Source organism: Psittacula echo (assembly GCF_963264785.1).
Source record: "Psittacula echo genome assembly, chromosome: 25".
In the NCBI taxonomy this organism is placed as follows: Eukaryota; Metazoa; Chordata; class Aves; order Psittaciformes; family Psittacidae; genus Psittacula; species Psittacula echo.
This window is the reverse complement of record NC_137760.1, coordinates 4,727,195-4,754,997: the sequence shown is the minus strand read 5'-3', so window position 1 is coordinate 4,754,997 and position 27,803 is coordinate 4,727,195. Positions and strand designations below refer to the sequence as shown.

At 43.9% G+C, this 27,803-nt stretch overlaps 1 protein-coding gene across 1 annotated transcript; it reads right to left on the bottom strand.

The window, feature by feature from the left end:
- Positions 1-16,537: 16,537 nt before the first annotated feature.
- ADRA1A (adrenoceptor alpha 1A) lies at positions 16,538-26,696 on the bottom strand (the record flags this gene model as incomplete). The annotated part of the gene is made up of 2 exons (XM_080634554.1): positions 16,538-17,049; positions 25,814-26,696. The coding sequence occupies 2 exons, from the start codon at positions 26,694-26,696 to the stop codon at positions 16,538-16,540; spliced, it is 1,395 nt and encodes a 464-aa protein (XP_080490680.1).
- Positions 26,697-27,803: the final 1,107 nt, after the last annotated feature.

Genomic DNA, 27,803 nt, shown 5'->3' with positions numbered 1-27,803 from the left:
CTCTGTGTTATATTACCATGGGAACTCCTAATAAAGACAAAATGTTGTTGTTTCACTTAGGTGCATCTGTGTCTCAAGGCGATACGTGTTCTGTGTAACTGTGTACCTTGACTGAGCTGTGAATGGTCCTGTGTAGAAGTGAGATGTACAGCAGCAAAGGTGAAGATAAGGTCCCAGAGTTCCTTGGAAGATGGTAAAGAGGAACCAGTGGTCTACGGTGTAATTTCCTTTAGAGAAAAGGGAGCCTCTTCTCAGGGCAGTTGTCTGTTTAAAACCGTGTTTGGCAAAGCAGAGACATTTGCCTCTGCATTGCTGAGATCACTGATGAAATGCCAACAAAGCTAAAACTATTGGCGTAGCCCTCAGCCCTCCAATGTGTTTCTGCTTGGACCCTCCTAAAAGTGATGGAGGAGGGGAGAGAAAGTACAGCTGTAAATAGAAGCCACACACAGATAACTGTATGGGGAGTGTTAGAGCTGGCTGGAATAGTGCCAGTGAAACTGGTGGTGGTTGGGTTTTACTGTGTTGCAGGGATGCTGTGAGATGGCAGCGGATCGTGGGAGGGCTTAGAAACGCCAGCATCACTCCCAGCAGCTCAGACCATTGGTTGTTGCATGTCTACATCCACCCTTGTGGTGGTCTTCCCCCAAATCCAAGCACAGCTGGAGTCTGCAGTGCGCTTTGGAGTGATGCTTTGCTCTTGTTCCTCATCTGAACCAAAACCAAGTGTTGAAGTGCTCTGGGAAATGCAATTAGCTTTAAACCTGGTATCTTTATCCAGTGAGAAGTTTTAAGAGGGTTTCCTTTTATCTGTTGAGGAGGAGCGATGGTCATCCACTAATAAAAAGACGTAAAGTTAATGTGGGGATCCTGGCTTTGTCACCAGATGTGCAGTTACTTGGCTGCTGGCAGCTTAAATTAGATATTAGCATATATACAGTGAAATCTCAAAGCACAGGGTTGGTGGGAAGCTGTGAATAGGATTTATTAGCTTGTCCCAACAATAATACCCCAGTGAAAGATCCATTCAGCCTAAAGCTAAACTGGTGTTTAGTTAACCCACATCTGCAGAGCCTCCATTTGTTTTTATTGTACCATTATTTCTTCCTCCAGCTCCTCAATTGGAAAGGATGAATCCTCTTCCCCAGGAAATAAATTCCAGGGACTCAGTGAACCTGATCCATGTTGGAACAGGCCAAAAAGTATCAACTGAAGCGTAGAGAAGCTTTTGAGGTCAGGAAGAAGTCATCAACAGCCAGATCTAAACCTAATGTGTACTGAGGAGCCAAGCAGTGAGAAATCTCAGGAAGATACTCAGGTCAGTGGTGCAGTGCTGGTTTGCTGCTGCGGAAGAGCATAGGTATAGCTGTATTTTGTCAACACATTAATCCAAGGTAATTCCTTATACTGGCAGCAATGAGGCCTGGCTCACGGCTCTTAAAGTATGTGCTGATTTGATTCTCTGCAGGCATCCCATGGACTGGTCTGCAGCCACATGTAAAACTCAGTGTAGATCCATCTGATGCAAAATTAGTGGCTAAAAGGAGAAGAAAGAAAGTAGACAATTTGGCTCAGTGACCTGGAACATTGGCTGTCAGCTCATGAGAAGTGGGTTATCAGAGCTGAGAACAGCATGGCTTGATTTATTCCTTAGTGGCAGGGTGCTGGGAGAAATAACTGTCACTGGTCCTTGCATCAGCCATCCTGCTTCAGTGTGTGCTGAGACCTAGTACAGCATTTTCAAAGCCTAGGTCTCATTCATAGATATATCCACATTGTATGTTTATATAAAAACATATATATATATGCCTCTCTCCTACCCAACTGGTTTTGCAGCAGATAGGGTTAATTTGCACTGTTCCTACCAGTTAAATCCAGTGTTTTTTGCAGCTGAATACCTTCCATCACAGTAATTTGAGGATGTCTGAGTGCATACGCCCCAGGCTCCTTGGCAATATGGACCTGGTTGCTTTGCACTTCAAAACACTGCACTGTTGGGTAACCTTTGCTGTGGGTTAACATAACTGGCACTTTTCATGGGCTGGGAACATGGTATCATGCCCCTAGGATACTGTGTATGACTCCAGATGGCTTGTGCAGGACAAAAATCCTACCAACTAATGCTAATTTTAATTAACCTAAATTTCCCAAGATGTTTATGACTAAAAATTAAAGCATTTAGTGCTTTTAGCTTCTTGCTGTATAGGGATAGCAGCTTCAGGACCAGTTTCTCCCCCGATTTTAGCAGAGGAGGTGAGGGTTGAGCTCACTGCCATGAGGTGGCAGCAGGACATGCAGAAATGAAGATGACAAAACTCCCCGGAGGCACATGGATCATCTGAAGAATGATGTAAGATGTAATAAATGTAGAACATGCAAAGGGCTTATGATTACTGTGACAGAGAGATGACGTACACATATATCCTCACTATTATATGAATATATTGGGTAGTATTTCAATGTTAAAAAGATATGAATCATCTGAGCGTATTCTGTTATAGTTTAAGCATAACAACACACCCTTCTATAATGAAATACAGAGCAAGCCATAAACATTATCTGTCAATTTAGTTACGGGGAAAAAAACACTTAAATATTCTTTTTTAAAACAGATTTTGGCTTTTCTTCACAGAAGTCTGATGCCCACGAGCAGAGGTAAGGAAGATTTGAATCAATGGCAGGGGTTTCCTTCCTCTGAAATGCTTCTCTTTCTTCCATCCCATTTCCTGCCCCTATGGTTAGTAACATTTTTGGCTTTGTGCAGCCATTCCCTGTATAAGAAGCTGTTGGTGGAAGGGGGAAAAGAGGGAAAGAATGAACAGTTGTTTGGTTTATCATGGTAGTTTTCCCACTTACGTCTCATTGAGAAAATAGTAACAAAGTTGAAGTACAAACCCCCCCCAATGACTTTTCCTCTCTAACCTAGAAAATAACTGCTCGTTTCCACAGGGGGGCACCAGATACAAGTGTTTAAGCTCCATTTCTATTTGTTTCTTGGGGCTGTTGCTCCCTCCTGTTCACATCACTTCCCGCACAAACAGATGTGGACCTACTTAAATCCAAAGTACACAGGGCTTGGCATTTCTATATCTATTACGCTTTCCAACACCAAAACCTGCCACATCTTGTTTTATCCTGCATTAGAGAGGTTGCTGGTTCATACACAACTGACATAGGCTCTTTTTTTCCCAATCAAAACTGTCAGTGTAAGAAGGATTCATCTGGTTTGCACTGCATTTTTGAATTCACAGACAAAATTCTACAGCAAAGCCATAGTTTTACAAGTGGTTTTCCAATAGCCCCTGCAGAGTCCTATAATCCTAGAATGGGTTGGGTTGGAAGTGACCTTAAAGATTATCTAGTTCATCCCACAGGCTTCTTCTACAGGTTCTTGCAAGATTTTGGTGGCAAGATAGTCAAAACATGGTGAAAAGTCCTGCATCTCTCTCCCTTAATGACATCAACGAAGCAGGAAAAGGTCCCCTTCTATTTATGCATCTCTTTGTAGCTTCTTCCTCCTCTAGGACAAAGGCAAACAGACAAAGGTAAAGAGGTTTGGAGGTGGATGTCACCTTGGTGAAGCATTGTGTTTCTGGGACAGGGAGGGGAAGCCAGTTGCCAGGTCAGACAGCAACTGGAGGTTGGTCTGGGACTAGGTGACATTCAAATGTCAGAGCTCATCAGCTACACTCAGGCTCCTGGCTCCAAATTCTGGCAATTCACAGGAACAGCTCGCTTTGTGTGATACCGTAAAGAGCAGACACATCATGAGGTGTCACGTGCCCTTCCTTCCTGGGCTGTTTCATAGTACCTCTTAGAGAGAAATGTGAAGCCCCAGAGGACTCAGCCCAACTGGACATTTCAATGCTGAGACCTCTAAATTAGCTGTGGGTTGGCAAAGCTCTACAGAAGACCCTGTGGTTTGCTCCCCTTTGCTCTCCTACCCTCTCGAAAGCTTGTCTGTTGATAGGACCAAGGTTTCCCAGGCTCTGGGCCAACTCTGTCCTGAACTACCATCCCACATTTGTGCTTAAAGCCACTTGAATTTTGTCCTTTCCTTTAGCAAACTCACAGCAGCCGCAGTCATTGAGTGCAGGAGAGACCCTACAGAGGCTCAGGCGGCTGCACTGTGACCAAGAGTCAGCTTGAAGCCTCCTGAGGTTTTCTGTTTCAAGGAACAGTGAAAAACCTCTGTCTCTCACAGGATATCAGGCAAGGAAATGAGCCCTTCCTGACTCTGCTAGCATGGAGGCTTGGAGGAATCAGCCTCCAACTTTGCAGCCTCCTACGAACCTTACTCTTATAATTAGATCCACATATTGTACCCATGTAGAGACATAACTGGGCCTGGAAGGTTTCTCCTCTTCCTCTCCAGATGTGCCTCCTGCCTCAGCCAAGGTAAATGCTAGGATTAACAGCTCCTAACAGTCAAGGTCACTCAAGACATCTGCAGTCCCAAACAGCCACAGCAACGGTGCCATCGCTTAGCCTCATTTGTGGGTATTGCTGAGTTTGTGTTCATGCAGATGTCACTCTTTATCCTTCCAGTATGCTAAGGAGGAATTTGTTTGTTTGCAGTACACTATTTTTACTGCACCTGAACTCATTAATCTCTCCAAAAATAACATTGAAGGCACATGCATAAAAAAGCATGCTTTCAGCTTGCTATGGTGAGGACTAAGCACCCCCAGTGAGTGCTTTACTGATGGCATTGATTTAGTGTTTTTGCACACATGCAAAATCAAGTGCCAGAAAAGCACAAGTGAGGAAACTTTCTCTGGAAGGAGGGAGGGAAAGGACCTCTTTTCCCTGAGCTACCATTGCTTTACTATGGTGAGAGTTTTAATCAAGCCCTTGTACCTTTAAGCCAGAAGTCATTAGAGGAGAGAGGGGACAGTGTGAGGACTTGCTGACACTATGAGCTTTCAAGAGTATTAATCAAAAATGTGGCATTGGAGGAGGGTTTTTTTGGGGGGTTTAGGGTATTTTTGTTTTGCAGGCACTGCTCAACTGCCAAATAATGTCAGATGGTGGAGAACAATGCGAATCCCCCAGAGAGATCTATAAATAACAGCAATAAATGTGCCTCATAAATTACTCTAAGGGTTATTTTCTCCTCCCCACGTTCCCTCCCTCACGTTCAGATGCAGTTTCACTCATCCGGTTCCTCACCCTGCGCTGCTGTGTGGGAAGCTTGCGTAGAAATGCCTAAGCAGACAAGGCTGGAGCTCTGCAGGGGAGATTTCCACTGCAACAGTGCTGCAGAGGGACCCCCAAGCTAATGCCAGAGGTTGCCCACTCAGATGCCACACAGCCTCTGAGGTCACCCACTGAGGTTTTGTACCTGAGATGAGACACAAATCGTAACGGGTTTGGGTCGTGCTCCATGGAGGAAACCCATGGCATGACAAGGTGTTTTTCCCGTTGAACAATGCATTGGGTTTTGTGAATATCCTGGAGTGAGGGAATATTTCTAGTTTAGGCTTTTGAGTAGAACACACAAGAGATTAAAGACCAGGAAAACACAAGCTGCACAGTAACAATGGAGGGGCAAGGTCCTACCCAGCATCCCAGAATACTCAGTGGGGCAACCAGAAATAGAGGCTGTTTCTGTTAAACAGTGTTGTTTCAAGAGGCATAAACCAGTCCAATGGAGGGAGCAAGATGCAGATGGTAGACACTGTCTGTGTGTACAAATACCACCTCAGAAAGGGCACTTACTATTGTCCACCCATGCCTAAGCCAAGGGCACCACTGATGTAGCCAGTGGTTTAGAGTGGTCTCTGCTTATATGTAAACGTTGCCATGTATAAAGATGATTTGTAGGCAGATTAGCAATGTGACCCCAGAAGGTATTGTTCCCTGTGATGAAAGATGAGCCTGGGCAAGGATTTACAGCCCAAGCATCTTGCTGCCGTAGTAGGGCTGTGCTTGCAGGCGAGGTTATGATGGTGAATGTTAATGATGACTGCATCTGGGTAAAAGCCTCTCCATCACCTCTCGCTGTCGATGCCTCTTCTGTAGCTGTGGAAATGGCACCTTCTGTTCAGCTGCTGATTAAAATTCTAGTGGAGAGGGATGGGGAAAGAAAAGCCAGGGGACAAACACAGCTGATGCGCAGAGCAGGGCTGCAGTGAACCTCTTCAGCTTCTCAGAGAGAGAGGGAGGCTGCTGGGCTTAGTTACTCTGATGGCTGCAATTTGAGAACCACTGTCCCATTTGCCCAGTGTGAAGTCTAGATTCAGAAAGAGTCCTCCCTGCCATGAGGAACTTGCACTTGAGGACCCATAGGAATGGCAACCACAGAGTGCCTTGTCCCAGATATCACCAACCCTCTCCCCTGCAGAGCCAAGTAAAGAGAGGGGTATCCTGGCTGCTGGGTTGCTTCCCATGGCTTTGGCTGGTGATTGAAACACTTCAGTAGTTGTTTTGTCTCTTTAAGTCTGTAAACGTTTGCCAGAACAACAGCAGCTTCGTGGCAGATGCCAAAGGTCTGTCATACATCACCATCTAGCGCAGATTTTGTGTAGGAGAAGAACCACAACTTGCTCATTATGAATTCATGCTGTTATGGCTATGACACAGTGGTGGTGGTGGAGCATCCAGCCAAAACTGGGGCTCTGCATTATCTGAGGCAAACACGACTCTGCAGAGCATTAATACCAAAGATAGATAAAGGAGGTGTGTTATTGCCTATGACACTCCCCATTTTAAAGCTGTAGAACAGAGGTGCAGAGAGATGCTGTGACACATCCCAGGTTACGCAGGAATCCTGTGGCAGAACCAGGAGATGAGTCCATCTACTGATCCCAGCCTAGCGCTGGGCTGCAGAGCACAGGTAAAGCAGCTGCTACAGCACCTAGAGCTGACTCCTGAGCCGAGCCTAACCCTGGCTCCTTGGCCTCATCTCCTGGAGCCTCACAGAGCCACAAGGTCAAAGGCACACTCAGCAGCCTGAGGATAGAGGGCTCCTGGGAGCTTTGGTGTTGTAAATGGGTCAGTATCTGCTCACAAAGTAAACGCCTCATTTTGATATATTCGCCACAAAGAAACAGAATTTGGGGCTGTTCCATGGCCCTGCTGTGCCATCTTGGATCTCATCCTCCAAAAGCTTTTAAAGCATAATAGCAACATTCTTTTACTGTTGAAATCCTGTGTAAAGATTGAGTTATCTGTTTGGTCTCAGCACAAGTCGATGCACTGCATTTGGAAGCAGCAGATGCTGTCGGTGTTGTGCTGTCATTACCACCCTCCAGCAGTGCACAGCCTCCCAGGGTCAGGAGTGCTGTCCCTGGAGGGCTGCGTTGCCAGCTTCATTGTGTTCTTATTGCTTGGGCATAGGTCTGGAGCAGGGTTTTTGTTCCAAGACACTTGGATCAACACACAAATCAAAGGTCCAACCCAATTAAATTGCAAATAATGGACTATGCTGTGCCCTGGCCACTACAGGGCAACCATGGCTCCCAGCAGGGTAATTCAGGTTATCATGAGTGATACTGCAGAAATACTGAGTCTCTTTACCATTTGGTGAAGCCAGTAGGTGGAGATGAAAGACCATCAGTGTGTTTTCTAGAAGATACCCTGCTGAGGCTGCATATTTGGAATATAAAAGCATCTATGCAGGCAACTGTCCTTTAAAACTAATTCATAGAATCATGGAGCAATTTGTGTTGGAAGGGACCTTAAGGCTCATCCAGTGCCAACCCCCTGCCACAGGCAGGGACACCTTCCCTGTGCATATCCACACTGGGTTTGGATCTGAGATTATAAGGTACAAATCATCCTTGGTATGGAAAGGATTAAAATGGATTTCATGGGCTGGTAATTGAGATCAGATTCTGGCTTACAGCATCTCCCCCCTCTCTCCAGCTCTGGCTAAACAGTTGTGCTGGGAACTTCAACTAGAACAAATCAGGTTAAAGTATTCTGAACAGTTTGGTTTTTTCTGTTAGGCAATGCAGAGACAGAGAGAGACATCCCTATGAGTGATTATGGATCTTTTCCCTGCTAAAACCATCACTTTTCCAGATTTCACTCATCTCCACATTACCTGCTGTAGCGGACAGCAGTGACTCACCCAGGCAAGGGAGTGTGTGTTCCTCATGGCAGCCGCATGGACCAGAGGATAAAACCGTAGTTGATACCCAGGGAATGCTGTGCCTTCCTCATGACTGAATCCAGATGGGAGGTAAGCTATCATTAGCATCAGCGCAGGTGCTTTTAGAAACATGCCAAGGTGCGGCTACCGAACTAGAGGGGAAACAACATGATGTGGCAGAGAGTCTTCTGGTAGCTCTTGCAGGAGATGCTTTTCAGTTCATCCCATGTTGCAGCCACACATCTGGCTTTGGACTCTGTTGTGCATTGCTTTACATGCACTGATTTTAAAGTGCCCATAGGACCCATCAGGTTCCATTTGTACTCCATTCCCAGGAGTACAAAGAATATACTTTGGCATTCACATTATTGCACAAACAACTTAGCCAGCATCTCCTTGCTTCAATAGAAAGAATAAGGAAAACGGCCCCAAAGGTGCTACTTAGAGCTCAAATAACACCCTTGTGCCCCTTTCTGATTCTGCATGTTTAATCACCATTTAAAGCCTGTTCCCTCCAAACTGGGCAAGGAGGAAAGGCTTCTCTCCTAGGATAAGCTGCAATAAGCCTATGAGTGCTTCTTTCCCTGTACTGAGTAGCAGGATTCTCTACCCTTCTAAGTCAGCTGGGGATGCCTGCACTGAAGATGCTTGAAATTGGTGCCATGCTTATGTCCATTTCTGGTTTTGGGCTGGCTTCATGCCTCAGTTTACCTTCTGTAAAAATAGAAACACAATTCTGACCACCTCTGTAAGCAGCCTGGAGTTCTCCTGGTGAAAGCTGTCACACAGAAACTACATTATTGACCTAAATATACTTTGGTTCATTCTTATGCCAGAGTAATAAATCAGATTCTCAGAAACAAAACAAACTCCTGGGCTCCAAATTTTTCAGCTCAGATCCTTTTTCCCCATCTCTTCCCACAGTGCAATGTTGATTTCAACAACAAAGGCCGTGTCCTTCACAACCCAACTGCTCTGCCTTTCACCACCATTAAAAAATCACTGCGTAGAACAGTCCCCTTAACACTGACAAGGTCTAGCAAAACCTCAGAGCATCCCTGAGCAAATCCCAAGGCTGCAGTGGGAGGAACCCAGCTGCAACATGGGCCCTTTGGAGCACCCACCGTTGTGGTTTCCTGGCAACAGGTCCGTATTAAACATATGTATGGAAAGTGGTAAGTTTTATTGGGCAGTGTCTTCCAATCTGATGAACAATGGAGAACTCATTGGCTCAGCTCTGAAAAATCCTCCTCCAGCCCCTTGTTGTGTGAAACAGACACAAATCTGGAAACAGCAGAGGGAAAAACCCCACGAGCCAGTTTTTGTCCTTTTTGCTCTTGTGGGGCTATTCTAATGTTAACAGACATTCATTCTCTGTTATTCTTCATCCTTCCCAGCACAGCAAGGCTGGCTGGTGGGTTCTTTCCTAATCCAGCTCTAAAGCAGTTTTTCCTGGTTGCTTATTGATATTTATTATTAATGAGCAACAGCCACAAGAGGGCAAGAGTCCCCCATCCTGACTGGAGAAATCTCCCCATGCAGCCACCACGCTGATCTAAACTCACTTAATTCAATGGGAGTATTTGCATCCATTTCAGTGGCCCTTGGATTGGGTCCTAGAGTTCTTTTAGTGTTAAAAAAAACCCCAACAAAACCAGCAAGATGTTTTATATAAACTTAGAAACAAGGTTTTATAAACTGAAAAAAGCCCCTGGCGTTGACACACTGGGTTTTGCTGTAACTTGTCACTTTTATGTTAAATGGTCCTTTTTATTTATGACGAGTTTATTTTTTAAATACCCATGTTATGAACCACAGCAACAGAGGGGATGTAATCCAAAACCCTGCAAATTTTGTTGTAAATCTCCTTTGAAAAGCTCTCTCTGGCTGGTGGTGTAGCAGGGTTGGCAGCGTTCATTTGTGCTCACATACAAAGGTAAGTGCCTGTAAGATAGTTTTAGGCCATAACTTAGAGGAGTATGTTGGCGTGTGCTTGGCTATAGGCATGGTACCAGCTCATTGACTACAATGGGAATGGATGAAGCCTGAGGTTTGAAATCCTACTTCGGATCCTAGAGGAAAATACACAGTCCTAATCCCAGATGCTTCCTGTGGGGCTCCTGAAACCAGTCACAAAACCACACAGAAGGGAGTGATGGATGGATTTAACCCAGGCCGCACCATCCACAGCTGGGGAGGAGCATGAGGAGAACTGGATCAAATCTTATTTTTTCTGTCTGAGTACATCTGAACCTATCTCCAAGCTGTAGCAGAGGTGAGGAGGAGTCTGAGGGTGGAAGAGGGATTGCCATCAGTTCATCAAGAAAGGAGGAATGAGGAATGTGCCCAAACTCTAACACAAAGATCTCTTAATTGGGGATTGTAGTGATAGGACAAGAGATGATGGGTTCATACTTAAACAAAGGAAGTTCAGATTGGAAATAAGGAAGAAGTTCTTTACCATGAGGGTGCTGAGGCGCTGGCACAGGTTGCCCAGAGAAGTGGTGAATGCTCCATCTCTAGCAGTGTTCAAGGCCAGGTTGGACAGAGCCTTGGGTGATGCGTTCTAGTGTGAGGTGTCCCTGCCCATGGCAAGGGGTTGGAACTGGATGATCTTAAGTTCCTTTCCAACCCAAACCATTCTGTGATTCCATGATTCTATCATTCTGTGATCTGTGTCAAAGCCATTGCTTCAATAAGGTTCTCCTGTAAGCCCTGCCGGCCTCGCCACTGCCTGATCCCACTGGCCAATGTAAGTATGATGGTCACCAAAAGGAAAGGGTTGGAAACACTGGTTATCCTGCCTACCCTCTAGTTTGTGTTGAGATCATTTCAATCTTCAGGTCTGATAAAACTTATAATAACACCAAACCCACTTCATCTGTGCACCAAAACAGCTTAGGAGAAAGCTCAGGGACATCTCAGAAGATAATATTAGCACGTCTCCCAGTTTGGAAGTGCAGTTTGCTACCCAATATCAGCAGAGAGTGGAAACTCCTATTTTGAGTAAAACCTTTTGGCATGAGGCCTGCCCTATGAGTTCAGTTTAGAAATAAAGCTAACTGCAGATGCCATAGTCATAGGTCTGTGTTTGCTCTGGCCCAGGAGTTATTCACCCACTGGCTTTGTGTTGCAGGAAAGTATTCCCAGTGACAAGCACTCAGGATGGAAGGATGCAAGAATGACTTCAGCTCTGACATCCAAACAGAAGAGAAACCAGCGTAAGCCCCAAGAGAGGAAGGCAAGTGCTTCCTTTCTGGCTTGAACATGACATTTAATGAGGTAAATGTGACTAAGACTAAGGATGTTTCATCGGGTATCCTTCAATGGAGACAGCGAGGACAGAAGTGTCAGTCTGAGAGCACAAGGAGATCCTAGCAGGGTAATGTCCTTCTTGTGCTTCCTTCCTTCTCCAAAGAGTTTTAATTTGTTAGGTACAAGTAATGAGTTGTCAGGCCACAGTCAGTCCTATTTCTGGTTGCTGCTGTTCTCTCTGTAACAATTTGCAGTTTAAGAATCAAGAGAAAAATAAAATGATGTTTCTGTTAGAAGAGAAACTTGGAAATAATGAAATAACTGCCAGAAAAATGTGCCTTTGTGCACTTAGAAAGAAGACATGCAATTGCAATTTTGTAGCTGTCAAAGATGCTTAGATTCCTAAATATTAAGTCTTTTTTAAACTATGATTCTTTGGATAATTCCCCGATTTGTTCTGCAATCAGACCCAAGAGTTTGAGGCTGAACTATCACATTCTTCAGACACTCATTTAATCATATTAAGTCTTTCAGAGATGAAGAATTTGCCATGTTGCTTGGTAATGTGTCTTGATGGTGTTTTGCTCTCAGCAACAGAAAAATACATCCAATTTCTAATTTTTAAATGAAGCAAAAAGATAGAAATTGCCTCAGTTTCTTCAAAGAGATCTTAGTGTTCCCAAAAAGAATGGAAATCCCATTGCTGCAGCATGCTGCTTATCCTGAGCTGTTCTCACGCTGCAGGGTTGGAAGCTGCTGGGTAATAGACCAGTTGAGATGTGAAAGAGGCAGCTTCCTTTTGCGTTGGTTCTCTTAAAAAGATGACTCTGGTTTTATTTTAAATGTTAATTATTTTTTTTTCTGTGGTTCGATTCTTTTGTCTTTGAATAATTCCAGCCATTTACTGAGATCTCTCTTCTAAATTTAGATTAGAGTGTGACTCGCTTTCGTAAGAAATGCTAATATCCCTTAGGTTAAGAATAATTAGATGTTTTTTAGTATTTGTTTATAAAGAATACAGCAAAATGGGCTGGATTTTGTTTGGGACGTGATGTTTTACTGTAAGCAAACGGAATAAACATGGGCATGATCTGGAGCCCAAATGGATTTTTTTACCTCCTTTTAGAAATTGTTAAGAGCTTTAAGGGTTTTTAGTAGAAGTGCAAATTTGATTCCTTCATTCTCCATCCCTTACAGTGTTCAAGGCCAGGCTGGACAGAGCCTTGGGTGACATGGTCTAGTGTGAGGCGTCCCTGCCCGTGGCAGGGGGTTGGAACTGGATGGCCTTAAGGTCCTTTCCAACCCAGACCATTCCATGATTCTATGGTTCTCCTTGTACTCCCACTGAAGTCCAGTGAGTATCAGCAGTATTGGTAGGAATCTCTACCTGAACCTCTAAATCTTTGTTGAAAAGGAGGAGTCACATTTGTGTAAATACTTGTGAGGAAGAAAACCCAACTAAAGTAGCAAACCGCCTTGTAGCCCACATTTCACAAAGTACACATTTCCCCCAATAATTTATTTGTTCACCAGCAATATTTCATATACATTCAGTTTTGTTCAAGATGACCAGCATGACTCTTCAAACATGTTGCGCAATAAGCAGCGGGCCTTTAAAAACAGCACATTTTCCCTGACATCAGAATACTATGTTCAGAAAATGCAGTGCCCATTCCAAGAAACACCTTTAAAAACCACTGGCAGCCAAACTTGTACAACATGCAGGCAAAAGGCTGCAGCAGACAGAAGGAAAATACAACATTTTTGGAACCAAAGACTGACAAGTGCCTATGACCCTGCTTGCAATAAGGGAACAGGGTGATTTTCATGCAGAAACTCTCTGAGTGAGCCAAACAAATTGTGTTTGTTTTTGCTGGCAAATGTGACAGAAGCAGTGGTGTGGCTGGGACCAGCCTTGCCCAGTGCTGAGCTCTAGGGCCTTTTTAGAGTCACTGCACAGAGAGAGGTCTTTTAGCATCTGTTTGGTGACAGAAAGGATGAAGATGACACCAAGACTTCATTATTCTAACCTTTGTCTCTCACAGGCAGGAGTACTGTGTTCCAAAGGTGACTATCATGTCGAGGCAGACATTGCCACCAGCTTGCTGACTTATTTCTCTTCATTGTTCAGATTCAGATTGTATTGCTACATCAGGATTTACTGGGAATTGGACAAGTAATACATATGTGCCAGCCTATGCACAGCTTCACAACAACCCCTTACCTGACACCACAAAACCTCAACAGATCTAAAATGACTGAAGAGACCCTTTGTAAATCTCCCAGCCCCAAAGGAGAGATGGCACAAAGGACCCTGTTGGTTCAAGTTATAAAGTAAGTGTACAGATAGGGCTGGGCAGCAAGTGTGTGCAGTGAAGATCTTCGGCCTTGCTGGTCGTGCTCAATTTAACGGGTGTTTTTGCAAAGGTTCCAGAGTTCAGGTTTTGTTGCAACAAACGTCCCACGTATTTGAACCTCAGGAGACTGAAAACCTCGGCCACCAGTCTCATGTGACTTTCTTATGAGATTTCCAGCTTTTCTGCTGCTGGTCTTGGCTGGAAGTACCATGAGAAGATTTTTTTTCATGGTGTTTCAACACTTTTAGTTTCAAATTCTGGACTTTACTGAAAAGAAAATCTGAGAAGAGCTTTAGGAGTGGGGTGGGTTTCTTATTTAAACTGAAAATAGGATGAGGCTATAGGTTTGCTGTCCATGAGTGCATGCTTTTGGAAATAAATACGGTTTTGGTTCCAGGGATTTGATTTGTATTCTTCTCTAATTTTAACCTGTTTGGGACATTCTGTACCTTTCTTATGCAGCATTCATGAGGCAGAATGAAGAACTGTTTTCTTCAGCTGAAGTGTTCTTAGTTATTACAGCAGAAAAAAGATGCTGATTTAGCAGGTCTTTTGCACCTTTCTTGTCTTCTTGTATAGATCCATCAAGCTGGTGTTGGCTGAGTCCATACTGCCAAAATATGCCCAAAGACATGATTCTTACTTTTAGAGGTTTTACTTTTCATCCTGCAGGGTAGCAGGGTCTGTAAATGGGCACTTTGGATTTCAGGTGTACTGATATTACATGATAATGCATTATGAACAGGGCCAAATGCAGGGGGAAATGAGGTGGCTTGTTCTGCCTCACAAAACACAGACTTAGGTCCAGCTGCTCTCTTCTTTCACTTTGAGCTCCACATATATTTACAGTGGTACTGCTTGATTAGCATCCTGGCCATGTATAGACGCGAAGTGCATTTACCCTCTGAGGTTGCTTTCTGCTTCCAGGACTGTGCAAAGCAACAGTATTGCAAGAGCTCCAAGGATCAGATTGTACTTTTGACAATTTTCTGATAATGTTCCAGCTGCAGATACGGGTTTGCAGGAGGAGAGAAACCTCATTCATGCAGAAATAACACACAGAAGGCTGAAATTCTCTTGACGTTGGGGACTTAATACTGAATGAGAGATGAATAAACAGTGATTTCTCATCAATAATCAAGGTGTCCTTTCAAGGCCTTACCCTGTAAAAGCTAACCTTTTCTCAAGCCATTTCCCTTTTCAAGCCAGCAGGTATTCAGCACAGGAGCTGACACTGGGACATGAGTAAAGGCTTATGTGTTCTTTCAAGAAGCTGCATTCTTACTTGGCAGGCTCAGGAGGAGTTATGTCAAGAGCTGCTTATTTCTAATATTGTACAGAGAATTCCTCCCACTATTTCTTCCAGATGCTGCACAGCTCATTTATTTATTTATTTGGATTAGCTATATTAAAATATAACATGCTTCCAAATGCTTTCCTCTCCAATTCCCAAAGGATGGCCCTTTCTCATGGGGATGTACATCATTAAGACATTTAACTTGCTTAACTCCCACTGCTCAGAAGGAGGGTAAAGTTCCTGACTCCAGGGTGTCCAGGATCTCATAGAAAGCTTAGAGCACTTGGTATTGAAGGAATCAGGAAAGGAATGTAGCATAACACTGGGCAGGGAGACAGCAAAATGTCTGCAGCTTGGTTTCCAGTGACTGAGCACTGATCTGACTAGCAAGCACCTGAGCAAGGAATTATTGAGTCCCTGCTCGACTCAGAACAAGGAAAACAAATGGATGAATCAAAGTGACCTCTTTGAGCCTTATTTGATGATGCTCCCCTAGTTTTGAATGTTATTAGACCTGCATCAGAGCACAGAGACCTTCCAAACAAACTTGGGATGCATGCAAGTTTCCATTTCAGTTTGTTTGGAGATTTGGGAAGCTGGTTGCACAAAAAAGCAAAATTCTGCTTGGGCTTTGAGGGGAGGTGGAGTGCATCCACTTGGATCAAGTTTCCTTTGGCAATGGAGTTTACCAAACCCCACAGCACAAAGGGAAACTCAGAGCCACTCCAAGCAGGGCAAAAGCCAAGAGAATGGTTTTGCTGTGCCCTGTGAGCTGAAGTGACTGTTCTTTCCAGACAGGTTGAGGACAAGCAGCCTCGTGAGCATTACAGAAGACCCCACCTGGTGCAGCCCAGGAATGATGACCTAAGAGGCCACCCAGCTGAAGATGCAAATCCAAAGAGCTGCCTGTTGTCTTCAGCAAGGCGTGCGGGACCTCACCAACAGCCTCACTAAGAAGCAAGATGTGGTAGGAAGACATTGTTGTCCACAGTCCCTTAATGGAAAGTAAGCAGAGATCTGTAAACACTGTCCCAAGACCTGAGCCTAACACCCAACCTCAGCTATGCCAGCTGGTGAATTGAGGTTTAGCTTGTGGGTGCGTGTGCAGAATCACAAAATGACTCTAAACTTGGAGCTGTCTGAAAGTGTCAGCACGGGCTCTTTGTAGTTTGCTCTTTCTCCCCCATCACGCTTAAATCATAGTAGTAGGAACTTTGAAACAGGGGAATAGAGTGAAAAATAAAGCCTTTAAATGCCAGGCAAGTGACTTGCAGGGGCCAGTCTCTCGGAAGACTGAGGGGTGCTCACCATCCACTGATGCCATTCACTATCTTTAAGGGGCTTTGTTCAGGCTACCAGCACTCAAAGATATCACTCCTCAAAAGATTTGGTCCTGTTTTACAGTATGCTATTTATTTCCCCTGTATCCTTTCAATTGTAGCATTTACTTCTACTTCCCAGTAAAAAGAGCAACATGCCATTAGCAGAAACACAAGTTGGCAGCCTGGGCTGCTGGGCGCGTTCAGTCCTTTAGACGTCCTCCCCGTTTTCACTGAGGGACATGGTGTGTATTTTAATGGCTGGCACTTTACAATTTTCATGGACAAGGTTCCTTGAAGTGCCTGCACAGCAGCATTCCTGGAGGAAACCTTTACTTTTCACTTTGGCAACAGTACAGTCTTTAGAAACTGCGTTTTTGGCAGGCATGCTTTGCACAGCCGAGAAGATCTTCCATTCACAGACCCCATCCGACTTGGAGATCTTATAGAAGGTTTCTCCTGAGCCAACAGGGATCCGGACCACACCTTTGCCACTTTCTGTGCTTTGGCCAGCGGGATGGTTGAGGTTGAAGCTTGGGGACTGCTTCTTTGTTGCTTGCTTCCTCTGGAGGCACTGTGCTCTCAGGACGTTTTGGAAGGCTTTCTTAAACTCTTGACTGGAGCAGGGATAGATGATGGGGTTGATGCAGCTGTTTAAATAGCCAAGCCAAAATGTTATTTTAAAAAGTGTGTCCGGGGGTTTGATTGCAGGAAAGAAAGAACCTAAAATGGAAAATACACAGAGTGTTAAGGCAGAGGCAGTGAGAAACTGCAGGTAACCAAAGAAACTTAAACGCTGGGAGAAAGTAAATAAGGATCTCTTCTGGCTTGGAAAATTTATGACTCAAAGCCCAATTCCTGCAGGAATAAGTCTTTCAGAATGTAGTCTCATACAATTACATGGATGTTCTGTCAGAAATCAATTCATCTCATTTATTATACAGGCACTGTATTCCCAGTTACAGCCAGAGAGGCAGGCGAGAGGACTGATAACAACTCACAGAGGAAAATTGCTTCCTCTGGGGCTCTCTAATTCAAGATTAGCTAGCCAAATAACAGTCATATCTAGGAGGTCATCAAAAGGGGTTGCAAATGGCAAGAAAATCACACCATTTCAGAGACTAAGTGATAACAGCACTTCTAGGACCAGTTTTGCAAAGTTAATCTAGAACCAGAGAAAGAGAGGAATATTTGCCATATGTTGTCAAGGGGAAAGGCTGTTTCTTGCCTCCTTTAAAAGAGGAAAAAAAGAAGTGTTTTGATCATCCCAATGTCAGGATTAGTTTGGGCATAGGAAGGAAAATAATTTCTCAGGAAATATAATTGGCTTGGTTTGGATTTATAGTCAAGTTTATAATAAGCAGGACCTTTAGCACTGACAAATGCTTGTCTTCCTGCTTTCCCTTGGAAAATGTAAGCGTGTGCATGTTGCAAGAAATCCTGTGGAAGCTTTGGGCATCGATACATTTGTCACCCTCTGCAGTTTAACTACATCTCTAAGCAGCTCCTAAGCTTTACAGAGATTGATCTGCTTGTTGGACCTCCCCTGACTGGGGAAAAGCTGATAATGCAATCAGAGGTGTTCTAATTGAATTCTGAGAGCGGCTGAACTCCGGTTCGAATCTTTCTCCTCCCATCTTTATCAACCAAAGCTCCAGCAAGTGCAGCAAATGCTGTCAAGTGGTAAAAGCCAGCGAGGAATTCCCAGGCTGGTTTTGCTTGTGTGAGAATGTATCAAAATATTGCCTGCACCAGAGACACAAATAGTGCAGCGTGATTTATGACTCGCTCGTTTTGCTGAACACGGTCTCCCTGTGAAATGTGAGGCAACGTCTTCTTACCATGGCTCTGAGTGGAGCTGGTGGGCACAGAGGATATGCTGCGGTCAGTGAAGAAATAGGAGATGTGGTGGGGTGAGAGGTATTTCAGTTATCTCTGGCTTGGGAGAGGTCCCCTAATACCTAGGCCATCTTGTGTATGGTAGAGCAGAGGTCCTCTTAGACCCAGGTATATGGTGGAGCAGCAGAGAAGTGAGACTGGGTCAGAATAACCCAAAGCAGAGCACAACACGCCACAGGTTTTGTCTTGGAAGCTCCTATTCCAGCGCCAGTTACAACCTGGGCATCAAGCATGAGTCTCATTCCCCCGTAATTGCTCCTGTGTTGCTCTGAGTAGCTAAGTAGAGCAGTTTCACTATTAGTTTCAATATTAGCCAGTTCTAAAGACCAAAACTGTTGTGCTGAAGAAAGCAAATGCTGTTTTGCAGTTAAGCGCGAGTGAACAGGCTTAGCCACAAGCTAGACTGGTTTTTGCAGCAAATAAATGCTGCTTTCCTTTAGTGAAAAACAACTAAACAACCTTCTCAAAGAACTCTCTGGCTGAAGTCATTGGCAGATGAAAAATAGTGAAAGACTTCTAAATACCCAAATCATGCTCCTTTTTTTCTTTACTTCCTCATTTAATTGCAGCGTATCCACCACTTTCCCATTTTGTGCTAAGACAAAAGGTGGAACAAATCTCAGTTGAGGGAATCAGCTGTGTGAGGCTGAGTGTAAAAATGGGTAAACAATAACAATTCCTGTTTGCTGCAACTTGGGTCTCACTAAATGGAATGCTAGTGCCTTGCCAACGTCTGTTATAAATAGCAAATAGCCAGTGTCAGAGCCTGTCTCTTGCTCTCTTTTTGGGGTGGGGATCTGCATGCTAATTTATTGATGTAACCTTTTTTGGTTCATCAGAGTAGAGAGCTGTTGCCTTGGAACAACACACAGTGGAAGAAAAGCAAGTAGTTTTAACAGCATAAAACCAAGTAGCTTTGACAGCATACAAAGGTTGTCTGTAGACTCCATCACACGCTGTCTTTAACACTTTCTTTCAGTGGTGGGTATGCTGGGCTTTAGGACAGTAGTTTTGCTTTGCTTTGCATTTTGTTGTGATGTTTCATGACATCAGCTAAAGCTCTGTCTGCAGGCTTCATTATACCTGTGCGTTATCCCATGAATGAAGCAGTAAAAATGTCAATAGAAAGAAATACTGTCAGTAGCATCTTGGGAGGGCTGAGGCTGGAACTGACAGTCGATGGAAGCAACACGTAACAGAGCTAGAAATCAAAGCAGAAATAATTTGGACCTTCTTCTTACTTATGCTGACAGTTTATTCAACTTCCAGAGCAACATAAGTCATGATGAGTGTGTCTAAACCTTGAGCTACTGAAATATTGTGTGGGGTGTAAAAAAACTGTATGTTCTCCAGGTCCTTGCTGAATCATGGTCCTCCCCATGGAATACTAAGAATGTATTCTTTTCTTCTAGGCTTTCAGTATTCAGTGATGTTGCTATCATGATTAATACCAGTGGTTGATGCGTCTGGTAGCAAGTGGGAGTTGTTTTCTAACAGGGCTGCTAAGCCTGGTGACAAAGTGTTTTGTTGAGTGTGCTGAAACTTTGCACCAGGCAAACTCCAGTCTGATTTGTTCAAAGTAGAAACAAAAGATGGGATTTTGGGTTGTTTTTAAGCAATGCCCATAGTTAACCGTGAGATTCAACAATGACGGGGTGTGGTGAACTCTCTCTTCTTTAAGGTATATGGTATAAGATTTTGTGTAAAGCAACTTATTCTTTATCCTATTTGCAGGCCTTAATGCCTTTCCCAGCACACTGTCAGGAATAAGCTGGTAAGTAGTGGCAAAACTGATTACAGTTTAGAGGCTTCATCTTACATTATCTCCCTGCAGTCTGTGCTGGAGGAACAGTAAAGAAAACTTCAATTGATCTTTGAATGCCTTTGAATTGTAGATTGTCTAAATGATGCTTGAATCCCTGCTTTGTTTTCAAAAGGTTGAGGACTCTCCAGTGTCAGTAGCACAATTCAGTTGCTTGTTATATGAAAATTAAGTAAACCAAAGCATACTGTTAACCTGCTGAGATGTTTTGCTATTAAGTATTTCATCACTCACCCCTGAAAATGTCAGGACTGCATTCCCATCCCTCAGCATTTGTTTTCCTGTTTGTTAACTCAGAGTTTCTTCAGATGTGAGTTCTCCATCTACCTCCTGGTGAGTAAATGCCAATTCAGTCACAAAGATGTAATTTGACTTTGTCGTTTGACAGAAGTTACAGAGCTGCTTGATTATAGGTTGTATAAAACCCAGTACTGATGTCGTGTGTTGTTTAACTGATGGACAGCAAGCAGTGATTTAGAACCGGCCATACTACAGAAACTTTTGTTGTTTAATCTGTATCATCTCTGTCAGCACCATGGGAATCAGATCCAATACATTTTTGTGCCCCATGGACCCACAGTGGTATTAGAATCCATCTCTTGCAGCTCTGTTTAGGCTTGCTACTGTTTTTCCCCTTTTGATGTTGTATGGCCCATATGTGGTGATTGAGGAAAAGGCAGGCCAGGGGCGTATGGCACCTGAATGAGATCAGGACGGCATTCATATGTGATGAGAGGCCAGCAATAACCTGGAAAGCAGTCGCACCTGTGGATTCAGAGCTTGCAATGATTAGTTGCCTGCAATATCTAGAAGTCAACAGCTGGAGACTCCATGCAGGAGATAACAGCAGTGCCTTTTGTTATATTATCAGGGCTTAAAGTGTCATTGGGAATGAGAAGTGCCCATTTTAAACCTTGCACAGAAATGAAACAAAAGTCTTAGCATCTCTCGCCTCTGATGTATAGGAAATATACATTTGTACTCCCATCAGACTGGAAGCAGTGGTCTGGTTTAGAGGGAGGCAAAGCTTAAAACTCAGCTCCTGGGATCTTCTTAATGGGGTCAAGCTAGAGAGCAGCAGCTGTTCCAGAGTAATTGCCCCAAAGACCCAGAGAATGAAGCACAGAAGTAGCACTGATGTCCCCACAGAGGTTAACACTGTACTGGAGCACCCTGGCTCTCAGAAGGCAGTCTGCCCTACAAACATTGATGAATGTGTTACATTTTGTGTTCCCAAGCTCAATGTTAGTGCTGAACTTTATTCCATAAGACTGGCATTCTACGCTGCCTTTTGGGTCAAACCAGAAACCACCCTCTGGAAACTATATTTATATATATTCTTATAAATACATATGTATTGGTTCAGACATTCAACAGCTGCACTCTGTACATATATGCCCTCCCAGCACGTCTCACCCTGCTGCTCCCTTATGGAAAGTATTTTCTGTGGGAACAAGAAATGGGATCAAAGAACCCTTGAACAGTAGGAAACGCCTCAGGGTTTTGTACAATCAAATCAAGGCAGCAAATGCGGAGCAGCGGTTCATAGATGTGAGCAAGGATAAAAGCCTGCATCTGGCAAGGCTTGAACACTTACAAATGTTCCTGTCCCAGGGCCTGGAATATTGTGGGGGGAATATTCAGGGGGAAAATGAGAGTGACTTTGTGATGGACATCTCTGATCTATAATAAGTGGAGGTAGAAGGAGAAGAGAGTTTGTTTTAGTTCACAAGGGCCTGAATTCAGATCTCTGGGGTGTTAGGAGGGTGTGGGTGTTTGGACACAGGTGGGAGGTGGAAAGGGCAAGCAACAGGAATGGGTCGGTCTGGGAATGGTGCTCCTAATCCCAGCCCTAATTTATGCTCTGTTTCATATTGTACCCCTGACAAGGGATGATATTTCTGGCAAAGAGCAAAGATCTCAGCAAGCAACTATTTCCAGATTCACTGAGGGCAGCTGCAGATTTAGAAAGCTGATAAAAACCCCTGGGAAGGTAAACTGAGGTTTTGTTACCCATTTAAAACCAAGTAATCACATTGTTTTACAAATCAGCTCCATTGTCATTGAAATTCCAGCTCCCAGGCTCTTACTGCATGGAATGATTCTGGATCTCTCATGGCTCACATTTTTAAGATAGTTGCTATTCATCCCCAAGCCCTCGCTCTTACAGTCATGCACTTCCAGCAAAATCTGAGCTTTCCTTGAGAAAAGCTGGTTGTCGTGATTTTGGAACCCTTGGGGTTAGCAAGACAGGAATTATCTTCACCAAAAACTGAGTCTCTCTCCCTTCTGTCTCCAATTAAAGTCAAATGCTGACCTTTGCTGGGTTGGGTTGGAGGATCCCTCCTCACCTTTCAATCACTAACAAATCCTAAATGGTGCCATGACATTTGAGAATGTAAAATTGCATTCTTGGTTCATTTACTCCAGGGATTTGAAAGTAGTGGCTACACAAAGCAGGAATATTCCAAAGACAAGGACAAACCTCTGACAGGTGGTGCATGCAGGACAGCCACAGAAGTGAATCATGAAGCACAGCACAAGTGACTCCACTTTCTCTCTCTTGTTTTCAGTGTAAATGGCTATAAATATCACCAATTCCTTCCGTTGCTCTGCTGCGTTATGAGTCAGTGGGACACAACGTTTCAGGACTCGGTAATGGTGGAGAAATGTTGGCCACAGGGATGTCAGTGGGATCTTTGCCATTGGCTTCAGTGTAGCTGAGTTATCAACCTAGACCAGCAAAGCCTTTCCAGTCTGTGTTTATGAAAAAAGCCCCTTGTGATTAGCAAAAAAAAAAGGGAATATCTTGGCTGTTTATCTTCATAGTTTATTTTCTCCTCTTTCAATGGCTTAACACACACACTTGTGCTCTAAGACTCAAGGAGTGTAAACATCCTTCTTCTCCCTGACTTGTGCTCCAGGGAGTGAGCTGGGGCTTTATTGCGGGTTTGGTGTTCCCCCCACCCTTATTTCTTTTTTGTCTCTGAAATGCTAACATGGGGAATCTACACATTAGCTCTGAACATTGCCTCCATGGCTGGAGTTTGGCATTTTCTGATATGAAAGCTGAGTCGAGTATTAGGTTGTCACAGCTTTTATTCATTTGATTTTATTATATTAGTATCAGATGAGCAATGGAAAGACAAGAGATTCAGCTCCTTGTTTCCCTGAGTATCTGGACAACCCAGCCATGATTATGCTGAGGGAACAACATCTACAGCCAGACAGATTTAAGATAGCTCGCCACAGAAAGTGGACAACAAGCAAAGTTCTGAGTTTGCTTCTAAGGGTTTGTTGAGATCCCAATTGATTCTGAGGCTTTGTTAAGATCCTAGGAGCAGATCTCCTGGTTATCTCTAAAGAGGGAGAGAAAGTGCATTCTGAAATGAAAAAGTGACTTCTTTGAGGGGCAATCAGCTGTTTTGACACTGCTACATTACAGAAGTTTTGTAAAGGGTGAGTTTACTGCAGAGAAAAAACAAATCTTAACCTCACTTCTTTTCATGCAACAAGATTGTCATTCCCTGGCTTACTCCACAAACATCAAAGCGAAGTGACAAGAAGCTGTATTGGACTATTGGACTGACTGAAAGCCTTTGCACAGACCCTTTGCCTGGAATGAGACTCTCTCCAAGAAGGTAAAAAAGGCATTACTTATACAGATTGCAGCTGGCACCTTTACACACCAATTTTAATTAAGATATTGTCTTGGGGTGGGGATATTCAAGTTTTTTCTGAAGTTATTGGCAGATGCTGTTGGAAATACGGATATCATGCCTTTATTCTCCTCTTGATATCCTTCTATCACTCTTGCTCTTCCCATACCTACTCCTCAGAAGTTTCTATCCCCTTCTATTATATGCTTTAACAAGCCCGGTGTTTTCTTGTCATAATGTGGTTCTTGTTGGGTAGAGCTGATATTAATAGATGTGAGGATCTTGAAGATGCTGTGGATCACAGTAACATAAACCTATGTTTTGCTGTATAGAGTGATAAGCACCTGGCAGTGTATGAAGTGGTTTGTGTAGCATAGTTTGAGAATGTTTGTCTCATGGGCAAGCTGCATTGAGAGTGGACTGGCTGATGGGGCCATTTATAGGTCTGCCCCATGGCTGTGAAGCTGCAGAGCTGGTCTTCTGCACAACGGAGTTCTTGTTGCCCGCAGTGCCATATGCAATCATCTCTGGGTAAGTCTGGCTCTGGGTGGGACAGCCTGCCTCAAGGTGTGTTCTCTTGGTTCTTTCTAAAGAGGTGTTCATTTGTGCCAATTGTCTGCTTAATAGTTTAAACAAAAGCGGTGAAAAACTATATAGATGCTTTAAAAATAACCCAATAACCCCACAAAGACAGGGGAACTGACCTCCTCCTTATAGGGGATCAAAGAAAGGTGCAAAACCACGCTTGAGTCCAGAAAATTTGTGAATCCCAAAGCAAATCAAATAACAACAGCTCTGTGTGGGCAACCATGTTTGCAGATGAAAAGAAGTGTGTTAAATGCGTCCTCACAAACCCTTTTTGGGTATGTTTCAGACATCTTGGCAACCAGCATTCCAACATGCTGACATCCTGGACAGCATGAGCCAGGCCTTTCAGAGCTCCCTCTTACAAAACATCTACCTCTCATCCTCCAGCACTTCCCAGTATTGACCAACAGAAAAGATTCTGTATTTTGGGGTTTTTCACACGGCAATATTAGCAACAGGTTTTTGACCTGGTAATCCTGGTCAATCCAGTAGAGGTTAATTGAAAAAGAGCGGCTTTTTAGAAGATGAAAGGAAAAGAAAATCCCCAAATCTTTCTTTTCATGTTTCGGTAAGGCTGGTTTTTCTTTGTCTTAATTGTACACATTATTCTGTACTAGCTAAAACTTCCACATAATCTTACTTCATTTTTGCTGTACAGCATAAGCCCTTTCCATGAGAAAATTGGGCAAGTCACAGATTTAAGGTTCCATGTCCAAAGGCTAATATTTAGCAGAGCTGTTGCAGAGCAAGCCATGGTGGGATGTGCCACAGACATCACACTCAGCTATAGGTGTGGAATTAGGATTCTGCTTCTAAATCCTGAAATGGCATTAAAGGTGACTGAGCCAGGTTTAATTAAAATCCTAATTACTATTCTGTATTTCAGCAAAGCAGAACAAATCCCTGACTTCCTTCTGCTTTAGAATTACGACTGCTGCATAAATATTCATGCTCAGCGTGATGGTTGAAGACAGTGTTTGGGTATATTCGTTTGGAATATGGTATCTCACAGTGTGGATTTCCTGGTAGGAAACTCATTTTTTTCCTTATAGTGGGAATTATTAGGTGCTGAGCACTCCAGGAGATCTGGGTCCAAGCTACTTTGACCCTGAATGCATTTCTAACTTGACCTTTTATGTATACATATCACCTGAAGAACTGGTTGCAAACTTAGGTATAAACACATACATATCTAGAGATATCGTTCCTATAACAGAGCTGGTTAGGATCACAGTTGGAGTTCTGAAAGTGTATTTGCTATATGGGAAAAGAGTACTAAATCCTTCCCATTATTGTTGGAATTCTATGCTTCTCCTCACCAGAGAAGTTCTGTTACTTTTGAGACTTTCGTTTTTTACGTTCACTGCTTTGTGAAGGTGCCTGTTTTGATTCTGACAGCTTTGCAATAGCAAATTATTCCCTCAGAGCTTTTCCAGTCAGTATTATTGGACACGGGCACAAACACAGCCCTCCCTCCACGGAAGGTGCTGAAAAAGGCAGAGGGTTTTGCTTTACTTACCAAGAGGCATTACTACAAAAAATGGAAGCCAGCAGAGGACAAAGCATCCCACCACTATTCCCAGGGTCTTGGCAGCTTTCTTTTCCCTGGAGAACTTGAGGAGACGCACTGAGAAGTGATGCTTGCTCTTGGGGTTGGATGCCGATCCGCTTGCTTCAGGAGCATTTTTGCGATGGATCCGTAGGGTGACTTCTTCAGAGCGAGATCTCTCTGTCTTCAGACCAGAAGTGAGACCTTTGTTTTCCCTTTTGGCCACTACATACACTCGGCAATACATCGCCAAGATAATAGTCAGGGGGAGGTAGAAGGAGCCTAGAGCAGAGAACAACACGTAGCCAGGCTCCTCAGTGATTTGACAGATGGTCTCATCTTCTGGTGCTGGTTCCTTCCAGCCAAAAAGAGGTCCAATCGATATCACCAGGGACAATGCCCAAACACACAGTAATGCCAGGAGACCCCTCTTCTCTGTCACTATACTTGGGTATCTCAGTGGGTAGCTCACCCCGATGTATCTGTCTATCGAGATGATACAGAGGCTCATAATGGAAGCAGTGCAGCAAAGGACATCAACAGCTGCCCAGATGTTGCAGAAGATCCTCCCAAAGACCCAGTAGCCCAAAATCTCCATAGTAGCTGAGAAGGGCAGGACAGTGGAAGTCAAGAGGAGGTCAGCTATAGCCAGGTTAATGATATAATAGTGGGTAACACTGTGAAGGTGTCTGTGGCAGGCTACAGAGAGAATCACCAGAATATTACCCAAAACCCCAAAAACAATCAGCCCCCCTAGAATAACACCTAGTAAAATGGCCTTTGTAACGTTCACAGGCCCCACAGAGTGGGTGCAGTTGGAGCAGTCGGAGGAGTTTCCAGGGAAGAAAGCCATGGTTGATAATGTCCATACGAGGCTGTTGTATTTCACTCCCTTTTCAGGTAGAAAGAGTGGTGAGATCAGTTCTCAGAAGGTCCCATGGGCAACGTTTGCTTGGCTTTGCAGGGGAAAAGAGTTTTTAAGAACATCTTAGAAGTGCAGCACCAGGAATGATGAGAAGGATCCAGAAACATGTTAGAAAATCTGCCTTTCTCCCTAAGTTTTTACCATTATAGCACAGTTAATAGCCACCATTTCCAAGTCAAATGGAACTCCTTTTGCATTTTCATTGAGGTGCAGCAGTGAGGCTACACAAAGCTGAGGCTGTTTGTCCCACTTTCCAGGATTATACGAGAAGAAATATTGGAATGGCAGGTTAAAATCATTTCTGTCGTATTGGGAAGATTCACCATTGAAGTAACATAAATATTCCAAAGGCTCTCAAATTAAAGTTTCAAGAGGAAATCACTGATGCTTTTAATTGCCTTGTGTTAGTCCTAATTCTGCCTTGCAATCAGCTTAGGAACCTGGCTAGGTGGAGGCTTCTGCTGCTGTGCTTGCTCAGCAGTGTTGTTTGAGATACCTGCCACTACCCATCTTCAGGGTCTGAAGCATCAATCAAAGCTTCTCTGTGCTGTAGAGCACTTGTCACTTGAGGTCCTGGGCTGTGAATTAAAGCTTATGTCAGCTTCTGGCTTGCTCTGAAGGGAAGAGTGAAGTTTGCTGTGTCAAGGATGCAGATCATCACCCCCCTGAAGGAGACAAAGACACAAACAATGTGAATCTCAGAAGCAACAGTCACTTACTGCTATGGTTCCCATATAAGAATAGAGCGGGAGGCTATTTTAGGGAGCCTTCTCGGGCTGGCTCCAGCTAGCTGAACCAACCTTTTTCAGCCCAGTATTGTTGAAGAACAACTAAGACCAATGTCAATTTTATTGCCTGCATTTTCTCACCACATTCCCAGCAGCAGCCTGTTCTCCTTTAGGGATAGCAATCAATCCTAATTATCAGTTCACCTGCAGAGACCAGTTCTAGGAGAGACAGAAACCTGTGGGACACAATTCAGGGCTTACAAACTGTGAAGCAGATTTAGGAGTCCAGAATTTAGTCTACAGTTTC